Source organism: Solea senegalensis, linkage group LG9 (genome assembly GCF_019176455.1).
Source record: "Solea senegalensis isolate Sse05_10M linkage group LG9, IFAPA_SoseM_1, whole genome shotgun sequence".
Lineage (NCBI taxonomy): Eukaryota > Metazoa > Chordata > Actinopteri > Pleuronectiformes > Soleidae > Solea > Solea senegalensis.
In genome coordinates this window covers 213,304-226,212 of record NC_058029.1, presented here as the reverse complement: position 1 = coordinate 226,212, position 12,909 = coordinate 213,304, and the positions used below count along the sequence as shown (strand labels likewise).

The following is a 12,909-nucleotide window of genomic DNA, read 5'->3' as shown; positions in this document are numbered from 1 at the left end:
GATGGTGTGAGAAAAACTTCACTGTGTCTGCTGCATTATAAATGTCCAGTCTATGTCCAACCCCCCAACCAGAAATGCAAATCCTCAGGAATCTCTTATCTGCAGGTGTTTCTGATTATTAGCTGTCCACCTTTGTTAAAGACATCTTGTGTTTACTATCTCGGGTGAAGTTCTGTAAATGGTCAATCAGCAAAATGACAAATTATGACAGAAGGTATGCAAGGTTTCTTTTTTCCCCCGTATTTTACTGGGTTCATGCTGCTGGCAAAGCTGTCGCACCTTCAACACGACCAGTCAGCAAACACCTGTGTCATTATTTGAATTGCAGTGAGTTCATTATCTGGGTGCACCTGACTCACAGAAGTGATGTTTGGAGAGCAAATGTTGTGCAGCCGACAGACGAGCCGATACGATGCTCAGTATCAGTCTGCTCAAAATTACAGGATTAAACATATAAAAGAGAGAAAAATGTAAAATCAAACTATAAAACACGACGTCATTTTGTTTCTTCAGCTTTTTTTCTTTTTCTTTTTGATGTACAATATTTGAGAAATCTTCATGAAGTTGCCATTTTAATTAAGAGAAAGAGTTTTATTATTTACATATGCTAATATTTCACTGGTGATGATTAATGTACATATATAAAAGCAGTATGTTGACGCTCCAGCTGACTTAAGAGAAAACGTACAGCAACAGTAAAACTATTCATCTCTGATGTAACGTTTAAAAACTGTTTTTTAGAAAGTTTTCATGCTTTCACAAATCCTTCTATCCGTCTACTTTTGGAAATTAGGAGAAAAGATTTCCTCTGATGCTTTAAAGGGAGAGTTCAGGGTTTTTTGAAGTGTGGTGGCGTAAACAACCGAGTCGACTCGACACTGACTGTGCCATGTGGAATAACGACACAAGGAAAAACAGGTTAAGGTCACCTAGTAAAATCTATTCCTTCTGAACTCTACAATATGTTAAGATGGTGTTGATTTGATCGCGTGAGTCTTTTGTTAAATTGCAAAAAAGCTTTTCCTTGTGTGAGCGTCCGTGTGTCGCAGCGAGGCGTGTCCACACCTCAAAAAACATCGACTACCCCTTTAATGTTTAATAATAGAACACAACTGTAGTGACAGAAAACGCAGTAATGTTGCTGTATGTGTTCTGTGTGTTCATGGAATCAATGTGTCGTTAATCACGAGTGCTTTAAAAACTCGTCAGAGGAAGTGAGTCACAGACACAGACACGCCCCCTCTTTTCTTGGTGGTCAGAAGCTGAAGCTAACAAATAGCTCTATTCATCACAGAGGTGAATCAGTAACACAGTGAGGTCAGAGGTCACCTTCAAGTCAATGTTACACAAGTACACAGTCACAGCTCTGCATTGTAGTTACGTGAACTTTCTTTATTATATAAACACAGATTTATGTTTTTTTTTCCCTTTTTTGAATTTTTGAAAATGGGCCGTGTTGTGTCATCAGACATTAAGGAAATATGTGAAGTTGAAACATTGTTCTTTGTGTTGCTGTTTTGGTGAATTGCAGTAACTGCACTTCAGACGCTGTCGTTGCTGTTGTGTATATTTGACATACGTGATATAACTGAATTATTGTGTATTTAAATGACGTAAATATGCATCATTGACTGTTACATCGTCAACAGCGGCACAAGGCTGTGCAACACATGAAACACTAGATGGCACTGTCTCATTGTGCTTCACTACACTCACGACTGTGTAATGTGATGTGCAAATGAATGCAAAGGCACTAAAAGCCCAGTGCTTCACACAGTAATCACAAAGAGGAATCATAGTTTTATTACACATTAAGGACTTGACTTCTGTGTGACAGTTTTATTTGTGGCCAAGCTTTATTTCAAAAACATGTATGAAAGGTGATGGAAGCACATGGAGCTTTCGTCAGGTCAGGAGATTTTAAAAAGGAAAACTGTGTGTCACAATATTTCATCATGTTATAGCAATAATGGCATCGGTGACGATACTTCACATCATTTCAAAATTGTTTTGATACGAAAAGACATAAGATATAAGATATCAGTTCACAATAAAACGAAAAACACGTCGTGATTCATATTATTTTTAATGGCAATAAAAAAAAACAATTTAACTGCAGCTTTTGCGATTTGCTAACTCTGTTGTTTCAGTTTGAACGCAGATAAGTTTTCAACAGAGGATTTCTTTAACGTTAAAAACATATAGACAAGCGTTCATCACACATTAACTCACAGGAAGTTCAGTCTTCAGTGATGACTAACTAATGGGGGATGGAAGACCCTCAACAACAAGAGCTCAAGAGCTCGGCTTGGCAGGGAAAACAACTTGTTGCTTTCCTACATTTAAACGTGTTGATGATCACTCCAGGCTGCTCCACACGACCGTTTCACACCCATTCACTCACACAAGCTGAGAATCAAACCCACAACCTTCTCATTTTTACATAAGACTTTTACTCAAGTAATAATTGTAAAGCGTAAACTTCAAGACTGAGTAATTCTACCTGTAGATATCACACACACAACCACTGCTCATCTCATACAGAATATTACAACTTTGTCATGGGTTTTTTTTTCCACTCAAGTGGAAATAGGGACAAATCCATCATTTGTATTTGGTTTAAGGTTGGTAATTAACTGGTTATGGTTAAGGTTATGGATGAGGCTTTGTTTAGGCCAGTGGTCGCCAACATGGTGCCCACGAGCACCTGGTGGTGATGAGGGTTACGGGTATGCTTCGGCATATAGGTGTGATGGTTCAGGTGACAGTAAGAGGTCCATGTGTGTGTGTGTACAAGCTGCAAACTAGACTAGGAGTCAAATATTAAACCGTAGCGGTGCCAAACCATATGCAAAGCAAACATTTGAGTCCCATGAAGAGAACCTGGTCACTAAGCTGAATGTGAAGCTTTCATTGATGTTACACAGACAATAATAATAAAAATAAAACAGCTGTTATAATGCCGATTAACAAGGAGAGGTGAAATATTATCCATCATTAAAGCTCTAGTACGTAACCTTTGGTTGTTGCTGGTGTTGTTTGTGATGTCACATGGAGGGAGCATTTGTGTGTAAACAGCAGCAGAGCAGGGGCGGGTGTTTTACTCCACCCTGTCAGCCGTTGCCCTCGTCTGTCTCCACATAAAACAAACTTCCTGTGTGCAGCGTGTGCATTTGCATTGTGTGAAAAGTTACGCACTACAGCTTTACATACAGCTGGACTGTTTTGACTGACACTGTGCGCTAACACATTAGCTGATCGTGACGTCATCTAAGTCGACCGGCTCATCGATGATGTCCAGTGCGATCAGGTCACCGGCGTCAGTTTTTGCCCCATCAGCATCAGACTGAGGGACGGCGTCCTTCACATCCACGTTGGCATCAGGAGTAGAAGAAGCTGAGGGTTCTTCGGGAGTCTTGTCCGTCACTTTGACCTCAGCGTAATCCGATACGCCGTTTTCTGACACCTGCTTGACCACCTCACCGTCCTCACTCTGGACAAAGTTTACGTCCGCGTAAGTCAGATCCTGCAGAGAAAAAAGGAATTGAGACATTGAGTGATTGAGACAAACGTTAGTTAGGTAAGTACGTGCTTTGGGAAATGAGGGAACTAACGTTATCAGTTACAGTAACATGACACAAGCACATAGTCAGTTAGTGTTGCCCAAAAACAAGTACGGACAGGAAACGTTGCTTCAATGTGGAGTAAAGTCACGGATGTGTGGTTAAGTCGCACACACACACACACACACACACACACGCACACACACAGTCCTCCTCTGATGTGTCAGCCTTCTTCCTGGAATATTGTGTGACAGATGCTACTTTTAATCAACCCTAAACATTCTGTGATAACAGACAGAGAACGTGTCTCATATAGAACTACACTATGGATGTGGAACTACAGAATATTACTGCTACTTAAAGGGATTATTTTTATGGAAATGTGCTCACTCTAGCAGCAAACACAGAGAAAAGGTGTGTTTTTATCCTCTGAACAATGGATTTATAAAAACTGAAGGAAAACTGTGATGAAGGCAGTGGATCAACAACTCCTGTGTGCAGGCATACAGTGCATTTTTGTTCACTGTCCTTCTGCACGTCGATGGGGTGAATGAGGACATTTCCAGAAGGAGAATGCTGTCCAAAACCAAGACCAGGACTGTGCAGGACCTTTGTGTCAGGACGTCTTTTACCAACATATAACAAAAGTCTCTGAAGGGTATTTAAAGACACTGAGGTTGCCTGGACCGTGCCTGGACCGTGCCTGGACCGGGCCTGGACCGTGCACAGACTGACTTCTGACCAGTTCTACACTCTTTTATACTCGGGATGTGTCCGACAACAATATCAGAAAGACATTCTTCTCCAACTGTGTCACAGATACTCTTCTCCCTGAAGAACAAAATAAACGCTGAGTCACAACATGACATAGCTTTTTTTACACCTAGCGCATGCAGAGTGAAGAATGCGATAATCGGGATTTTTGGGTCCGATATCAGAGCATCAGCTCAGGTCATAATTATGCAAAAGAGACCTTGAAAATAATTCATTTGAATAGTTCATTCTTGGTCAACATCAGTTGACTTACATTGAATTATAATAATTGAAGTGTTTTTAAGCCTAACCCTGTTACCTAACCCTCTCTGTACAAATGTTTTATTCATCTTTTATTGAGTAACTTTCACAGCAACAGTTTCAGGCTTTGACATCTCTATGGGGGGTGGCCTGGTCCCCCCTCCATCTTGCTGAGCTCCAGGTCCCTTTTGGTTTGCCAACTTCCTTATTTGGGTAAAGTATTTATATTACACTTCAGTTATGGTTTCCGTTAAGAATGTAAAAGTTGGTTAATCAAACCCATTAAAACAGGGGTGTCAAACATACGGCCCGGGGGCCAGAACCGGCCCACAGGATGCATTTGTTAAAATTTCACACTAATCTAAACGTAATGTCAAATGCTCCAGATACCCGTGACTAAATGTTTGTGCTGTGTAAATAGTACATTTAGGCATGATATTGTTGGAATTGCACTTATATTTCTCAAGAAATTTCATGTTTTGTAAAACATTAAATGTAAAACAAAGGAGAAAAAACAAAGGAGTTGTTGTTGTTCATAGGTTATTATTCTATTATTTTGCTGTTTTTACTGGTCCGGCCCCCTTGAGATCAAATTGTGCTGTATGTGGCCCCTGAACAAAAATGAGTTTGACACCCCTGCGTTAAAACGTCCTGTTTTCTGCGTCCTTTGATGTTGAAGTCTCCAATTTGAGCCACTGATTAATTCATTGAATTGTTTGGAGGCCGTAACAGCTGTGATGGCAGCATGAGTGTGTGAGTGTTGTCGAGTGTAGTAATTGGATATTTCAGTTAATAGAGTTAATATCAGTGTCCAGTGATTCTCTGTTGATTTGTAGTCGAGAGTCAGCGACGACGCTGTCGCTCAAACCTGTGTCATCGCTTTATTGCTGTCGTGTTTTGTGGGAAATGCTTGTCTAACACAAGTCTCATGAATCACCGTGTGTGTGTGTGTGTGTGTGTGTGTGATAGATGTCACACACTCGTACACAGACGCTGATTTACTGGTGACGGCTCAGTGACGACACTCACCTCACTCCTCCGTACGAATGCTACGTTGTTCTGGCCTTCACCTCCTTTAAAACATTAAGAGTAAACAGCGTTTATAGGAATGGAATACTGGATTTAAAAAGACAACAATGACGTGAATGTAAATGTGTCATAGACCGACCTGTTGTGTCGTCTGTATATTCTGAAGCGGAATATTTCCCCCGTTTCCTGTAATCACACATTATTATTACCTGTATCTTTTTTTTTTTTATAACAAATTAAGTTTCAATGACATCATTTCATTAATTTTGCAACTAGAGCAGCAACCTTCAGTTTACTGCGATTATGATTTTAAAATAAAAGATTAATAAATGAGTCCTTACACTAGTGACATGATGTATGATGTGATGATTTTTTTATTATAGGGAGGAGACGTGTGGCGCTTCTAAAATAAACTTTATTCTTTTAACTGGGTTTTGATGATGTTGGATTTAAAAGCCTCTTTTCATGGTTTCATTCTTGTCAAAAACAATTTACTAATAAATAAATAAAGGACTAGTGTTTTTCTCACTTACTTGCAGTAGAAACATATTCCACCAATGAGTCCAGCAAAGACACAACAAGCGAATATGATTCCAATGACGCAGCCAGCTGAACAACTCGAGAGTTGTTTGACTGAAAGAGAAAAAACACAATGATCAGAACATGATCTGCACACAACGTTGTAAATACAGACAATAATTGACCCATTTCTGTGTTGAATGGAGAATATTTCTGTTTGGCACAATGAGTCAAACACGTTCTAGTTCAGTGTTGTTGCCACTCGACAGCCTTTTCTAAATGGAAACTGAGGTTGCATGGCTTTGTAATCTACGTATTCCCCACACCTCAAATCCCAGATTTTACATCACAGCATCCAAAAGTTTTATTTTTTGACTTCAGTGTTTAAAATCTTTCATTCTGATTTATTTATTTAGTGACACAAACTCACCATGTGAGAGCGCAGCTGACCTGCAGTTTGTAATACAAATCTAAACTATGTTTTTCTAAATGATGTGCTGGTCTATGATGTAATAAATCTTTAGGAAATCTTGTACATTTTGCTCTAAATTGAAAAGTTTCAAAAAAAGGTAGTTTTCTGTCATGTCTGTGTGTTTTATGATGTTATCAGTTTGAATCAAACACAGCAGATAAATAAATAGACAGTGGTTATTATTCTTTACTGTAAAAGCACCACTGAGAGAACCCGGGTCTTCTTACTGCTTTTTCTTACTCGCTTTACCTCCTGACCAACATCTGCCCCAACATCTGCCCCAACACCTGTGACGTCTATTTACCTGACAGCACGTGCACTGCTTCTGTCGTTGAGCCACTGATCTCATTCCTGGCTTTGCAGGTGTAGCTTCCACTGTCGGACAATTCAACGGCAGCTTTGGTGAACACAACTGCATCGTTCTTGATCTCTGTTTTATTCAGGAACCAGGTGTAACGGGCCGGTGGTATGGAGTCAGCGGCGCAGATCAGTGTTAGCATCTGTTTCACATTGATCTCTCTGGGACCAATGATATGAATGTTTTCTGGTCCGACTGTGAAAGACAGTTAGAGAGAGAGCATTTGTTTATCATACAGCGTGATATAGTTCAGTATAATGCAGAATATAATAATGCAAACAATGTAATTTTTCATTATCTCTTTGAAAGACTTTTTTCCTACTTTACTTATATTAAACTTAACTTAACTTAACTTAACTCAGTTAAAAGTGAGTCATAATTTTGCCCCCAAATTACGGTAATCATCTTTATAACATGTCAACGTAGTGTGGTTTTCTATTGACGAATACAAGACGTGGCTCAAGAGAGAGACAGAGTGGACAAAGATATTCCAGTGTAAATCCCATGTTTTGTGTGTTTCTGCTACAAACAGGGTTCATGCAGGGTTTGAAGTTTGGATATTTTGCTTAAACATGCTTGGAATAGAATTTCTTTCACAAAAATAGTTTATTGGCTGAATAATAATGTGCTTATTAGATGGAGGAATGATGTAATACTATCACTGTGTGTGTAACAGTGATTCATATAAAACACAATTGAAGTCACTTATGGCAAAATTCCATCTCTTTCAATGTAATAGAAACAGCGAAATAATAATGTAATAATGTATAGATTGATATTAATCTACCAGCATTAAAAATAACCTTAACAGTGGGGCTAGCACATTACTGGGCCCCATGGTCTCTATGGGGACCTTTATCAAACTACTTAGACTTGTTAAGTACAATATTGTGGAAACTCTGAAAATGAATTGGAAAAATATGTGTGGAAACCCTGGAAATAAAAATGTAAAGTAAATCAATTGCAATTCCCTTTTCTTGTTCTTAATTAATAATTACTACAGTGTGTGTTCTTTTTTCCCCTTGAGGCACCACTGGTACTGGTACTGGTGCTGGTACCGGTGCTGGTGCTGGTGCTGGTACTCACAGATAACAACCATGGTGAATTTAGCTTCATCGCTGCTGATAGGGTTGGCGACAGTGCAGGTATATTCTCCTCTGTCGTCTCTCGTCAGACTCTGAAAAGACAACACGCGCCTGTCGTTGTGAAACATCATGCCATCGCTCAGTATCAGAGGCGAGCCGTCCTTAAACCAGCGTCTGGTGAAGACGGAGCCTGCAGCCTCACAGGTCAGGTTGACAGAGTCTCCCACAAACACTTGTGTTCTCGTTGAGTTGACAGAAGCAGCTGAGATTCTCTCTGTTGGGCAAATAACGAGGGAATTTACAAAAACAAAAACAGGAACAGGTGTAAAACTGAATAACTGACATTTGCATCAACAGACACAAAGGAACACGAAGACAGTTCATCATTGCAACAGGTGAACTACTAATCCAAGAAGACAGGAATACAAGGTCAGAGGGTGTGTTTACTCACTGTCTATGATTCAAATACGTCTATTCTATATTATTATTATCTTATAAGTCCCTTTTTCTACATTGTATATGTATAGATGTGAAAATGTACATTTATTATTTAATAGCTTTACATTTGGCTGCTAAAACATTTTCCTGTTGTGGGACAAATATCTTTTTTATTTAGAAAACAATATTATATATAAATGAGATATAGAGAAGTGTGCAAACGACTGTGTCACTGTGGGCAAACCCTTCCACATACAAGTAATCTATATGCTTAGACCACACCACCAAAATAAATTGTAAATGATCAAATTGGAGAAATATCCATATTGATATTATTAATAATAATATTGGTTGATTTGGCTGTTATTCTGACCTTCTCTCTGTCTTCTATTAGCTTCGGGTACAATTTCCACTCCTTTCTCCAATTTACATTCTGTGACTTATATCTTTCTATTCTTTGTAAATTTGGCGTCCTGTGTGTAATCTGCTGAACGTGTTCCATCTACTGCACATATGTCCGTCCTCAGGATCCGTCCTCTGTGGCTCTTCCTGAGGTTTCTCCCATGTGTCCTCTGTACAAGGGTTTATGGAATTGTTCCTCACTCGATGTGAGGGTCTAAGGATAGAGGGTGTAAAACCCTCTGAGGCCAACTGCATTTGTGATGTTGGGCTATACAAATAAAACTGACTTGACTTTTTATTCATACTCACTGAGAACAGAGATGACTGCAGGGTCAAAGGTTACATTTCTCATAGTGACATAAATAAACTATAACAATTATAGAACTGTTTTACTCACTGAGAACAGAGATGACTGCAGGGAGGGACGTCTCATTTTTCATGGTTCTGTTGTTGAAGGCCTGACAGCTGTAGTTCCCACTTTGATTCATGTGGACATTCACCAGACTGAGCACTCGCTCAGTGTCCAACAGCTTGTCCCCGTTCAGAAACCACTGAAAGTGTGCGGCAGGTCTGGAGACAGCCGAGCACGTCAAGTTGATGTTTGAGCCATTCAAAAAAAATCCTTTGGATGGAGTCACAGTGACATTTTCTGGGCCGACTGAAAGAAGACGGGGGAAATAACACACACAACTGGTTTCTATTTGGTTTCATGTATCATGACCACAATCACTATCGTGAAAGTCGTGAAAAACTTCATTGGTAAACAATTCATTTCCAAGAGATGTTTTGGAAATTAAAAAAAAAAAAAATACATACTCGTACTCATAAATCATAACTATGAATAAAAATTCAATTGAAAACATGACTATAAACAAACCAATAGGGACAGAAGCAAAAACAACTGACTTAACCACTTAACTCAAGGTTGACCAAATAAAATCTATGCCCACGTTGGTCTACACTATTTTAAAGATGTGTTCACCTCTTCATCTCACTGTGACTGGAAACGTACATTTTGTTATGCTGCTCATTCTCCCACACCAAACTCCAGAGAGAAAATCAGCATTTATCGTTCACAAATACACAAAGCTGCCGTTCTATTGCTGTCTTGTTTATTTCTAGTCATAAAAAGTTGTCTAAGAGTGAGATGAAGAGCTTGGTGTGCGCATGTTTTATTGTTACGTGGTTGAATTGTGTTTCTCCTTCTGCTGGCAGCCCTGTGTTGTTAGTCTGGCTTAGATTAGAAGCTGCTTCCGGCACAGGTCACGATCAAAATGTCCTATTAACACATCAGAGTTGTGACAGCTCATGTTGAAGACATAGATGATGAAAATGCGTTTTTTCCCCTGGCACTGACTCCAGGTATCACGACCTTACGCAACAAGACATTAGTGTTCACTTGACTGACTCACAGCTGACAGAGAGGTTCACTGGATCACTGGTGCCATTACTGACAGGATTGGTCACATGACACCTGAATGGGCCCCGGTCATAGCGGGTCACTTGATGTATCATGAGAGCAGAAGAGCCTCCATCCGTGAGCTGGACTCTGTCACTGGCTGTGACCTCAGAGCTGCCGTTGAGCCAGAGGAAAGAGAGGGAGGATCCAGAGGAGGAGCAGGACAGACGGACAGAGGTGAACTCCAACACCTCTGTGTTATTGGCAGTTACTGTTACATTAGAAATGGGAACTGTGGGGTACAAAGAGGAAGATGATGAAACAACAATGATATCCTCTCTCACAAATACTTCCACACAGTTTAAAGATCTATAATGAGGAAACTAATGATATGCAACTGGAACCTGTAAGTGAAACTAATTAGGTGTAAGACAAATCAAAAGAGTTCAATCAAACCAACCCTAAGTGCACTTTAACACAATCTATATTTAGAATTATTTACTAGTACATGTACTAGTGAAGTCACATCCCACATTTCACCCGTTCAAGTGTGTTGGAGAAACTAAGTAACCAGAAAAGTCTTCAGTTTGTCCATTGTGAGCTGTTGTAAACATCATGGTGGTCAAAATGTCCTGATACACAGTGGATGTTACACTTTACAACTTTAACATAACTAAAATCCATACAATCTGGTGATTGCACACTTTAATTAGAACTATTTGACCTTCAATATCTGCCAAATGAAAATGGTTTCACCTAAAATGTGTCTCTTTTTGTGTGTGTGTGTATAAACAAAAAGTGTTGAATGCAGAGGTCAAATTCATTACAATTAATTGGTGTGTGCAAAAACAACAACTAATAAATAACTAATAAATCACACTTATATGCAACTGGCTATAACGTTTGCTCACCGTACACCTCCAGTGTGAGCTCTTCAATTAACGTTGTGGCATCAGTTATAATAGTAATGTCGTATGTCCCAGTGTCATTAAGAGTCAGATTCCTGAGCTCCAGTGACCCGTTAGACCTGAAGAGGGTGATCCTTCCTTCATACTGTGGCTCAGTGTTGTTTAAATCCCTTAATGACGTTATAATATTAAATAATTCAAATTTCCATATCACTGCTCGAAAGGGCATGACTGGCTCTCCTGCTGGAATCATGACTGGGGCGAACATCACTTTCCCGCCTTCAGGTGCGACCAGAACATCTGCTGCAGACAAACCTGGAGGAGACCAGAGGTGAAGGCGTGTGAACAAGGAGAAAACTGTTGAAATGGACATCAATGTCCTCAGAAGCAATTATTAACTTCCCAAAACAACACATAAATCAGTACATTGCTCACTGGATTCATTCACTCATGTCACCTCACAGTCTTATTCCATATAAAGTCAATATTCAGATGATTGTTGCCCATGGTCACATATAAACAGTAATAACATGGAACACTTATCATTTCCACAAACAAACAATTGTTGCTAAACCATATTTAGTCTATAACTTTTGAGACATACATTTACCCTAAATCATCACCACTTAAGCAAAGTTTAACATGTTTTTTAATAAAAGTGTGTTTTTTAGTAGTAGAGTAGACAGAAGCTGAATTTGAAATCCTTACCTGTGAAAATCACAGATGCAGCACAAAGTAAGAAGAACATGTCCACTGGTCCCTTTTTAACAGGTGAAAACAGAAGTTCAACCATCAGACTGACACTGTCCTGACAAATGTCTTCTGTGTGCTGTCCTCACGCACTTAAAAATAAACCTGTGCATGATGAAAGACTCAGTGGGTGAGTCTTCATCAATCCAGAGGTCAAGACACGCATGGTGTTGCCCCCTTGTGGTGAAAGCGAGTTTGTGCAGGAGATTATTCACACTGTGACTGTGGGAGAACCAACTGAAGTGAATCATTTATAACTTTACATTACACACATTAAGCATGGGTTCATGCATCGTTCCTGCTAACCAGCATCGTCAGCGACGACGTGTGCTGAGGTTCACGGAGTCTGGAGTCAGATAATAGAAGCTTCTATTTCAATGTTGACCTTAATTGAAACATTTAGTTGTTTTAAAAGCTTTTAATCAATTCCATCATGTTCAACAATACGATAGCAAGAAAAACTAAATCATTTTTATTAATATAAGGGCAAATTTGATTTTTTTTGTCATATATATATTTTAATCATATATATATATATATATATATACATATACATATATATGTATATATATATAGCACTCATCGCTGCCTCGCCTCACCGCTCTCCCGTGTATTTGAACAGGAAATGAGTAAATGTTCCTTCTTTACTTGTCATGACGATGACTTCCTCCCACGACTGCACTTTACTGCAACATCATGCCACATGTTTTTGGGACGGGTCATAAAACACTACGTGACCCCGCCCCTTTCCGTACACTCAGCAACCGCAAAGAACAAACGATGCACATTAATCTTATAAATCAAAAAGTCACGTCGTGTGAACTTGGCTTAAAACAGGAAATTCAAAAAGAAAAAAAGGACATTGGTGTTGCAAAAACTGTCGTAAGGTGTCTGATGAAGAAATAAAGTTAGATCAAAGTTGATGCAAAGAGAGAGTCACGATGGACAACTGCTCAGAGGCCAGTCAAGCAT

General features: G+C 39.4%; 1 protein-coding gene across 2 annotated transcripts; it reads right to left on the bottom strand.

Moving 5' to 3' along the window:
* Nucleotides 1–2,067: 2,067 nt before the first annotated feature.
* On the bottom strand, nt 2,068–12,022 carry LOC122775306 (carcinoembryonic antigen-related cell adhesion molecule 5-like). Of its 2 annotated transcripts, none has more exons than XM_044035168.1 (10): nt 11,896–12,021; nt 11,191–11,502; nt 10,293–10,571; nt 9,278–9,538; nt 8,042–8,314; nt 6,902–7,150; nt 6,140–6,239; nt 5,746–5,792; nt 5,607–5,650; nt 2,068–3,526 (listed from the first exon to the last, which is right to left on the bottom strand). In XM_044035168.1, exons 1-10 carry the CDS (start codon nt 11,978–11,980, stop codon nt 3,251–3,253), a joined length of 1,926 nt encoding a protein of 641 aa, XP_043891103.1. In that variant the 5' UTR covers nt 11,981–12,021; the 3' UTR covers nt 2,068–3,250. The 2 variants fall into 2 exon arrangements, with proteins under 2 accessions (XP_043891103.1, XP_043891104.1); XM_044035169.1 differs by lacking the exon at nt 2,068–3,526 and adding an exon at nt 3,533–4,394 and having other exon boundaries at nt 11,896–12,022.
* Nucleotides 12,023–12,909: the final 887 nt, after the last annotated feature.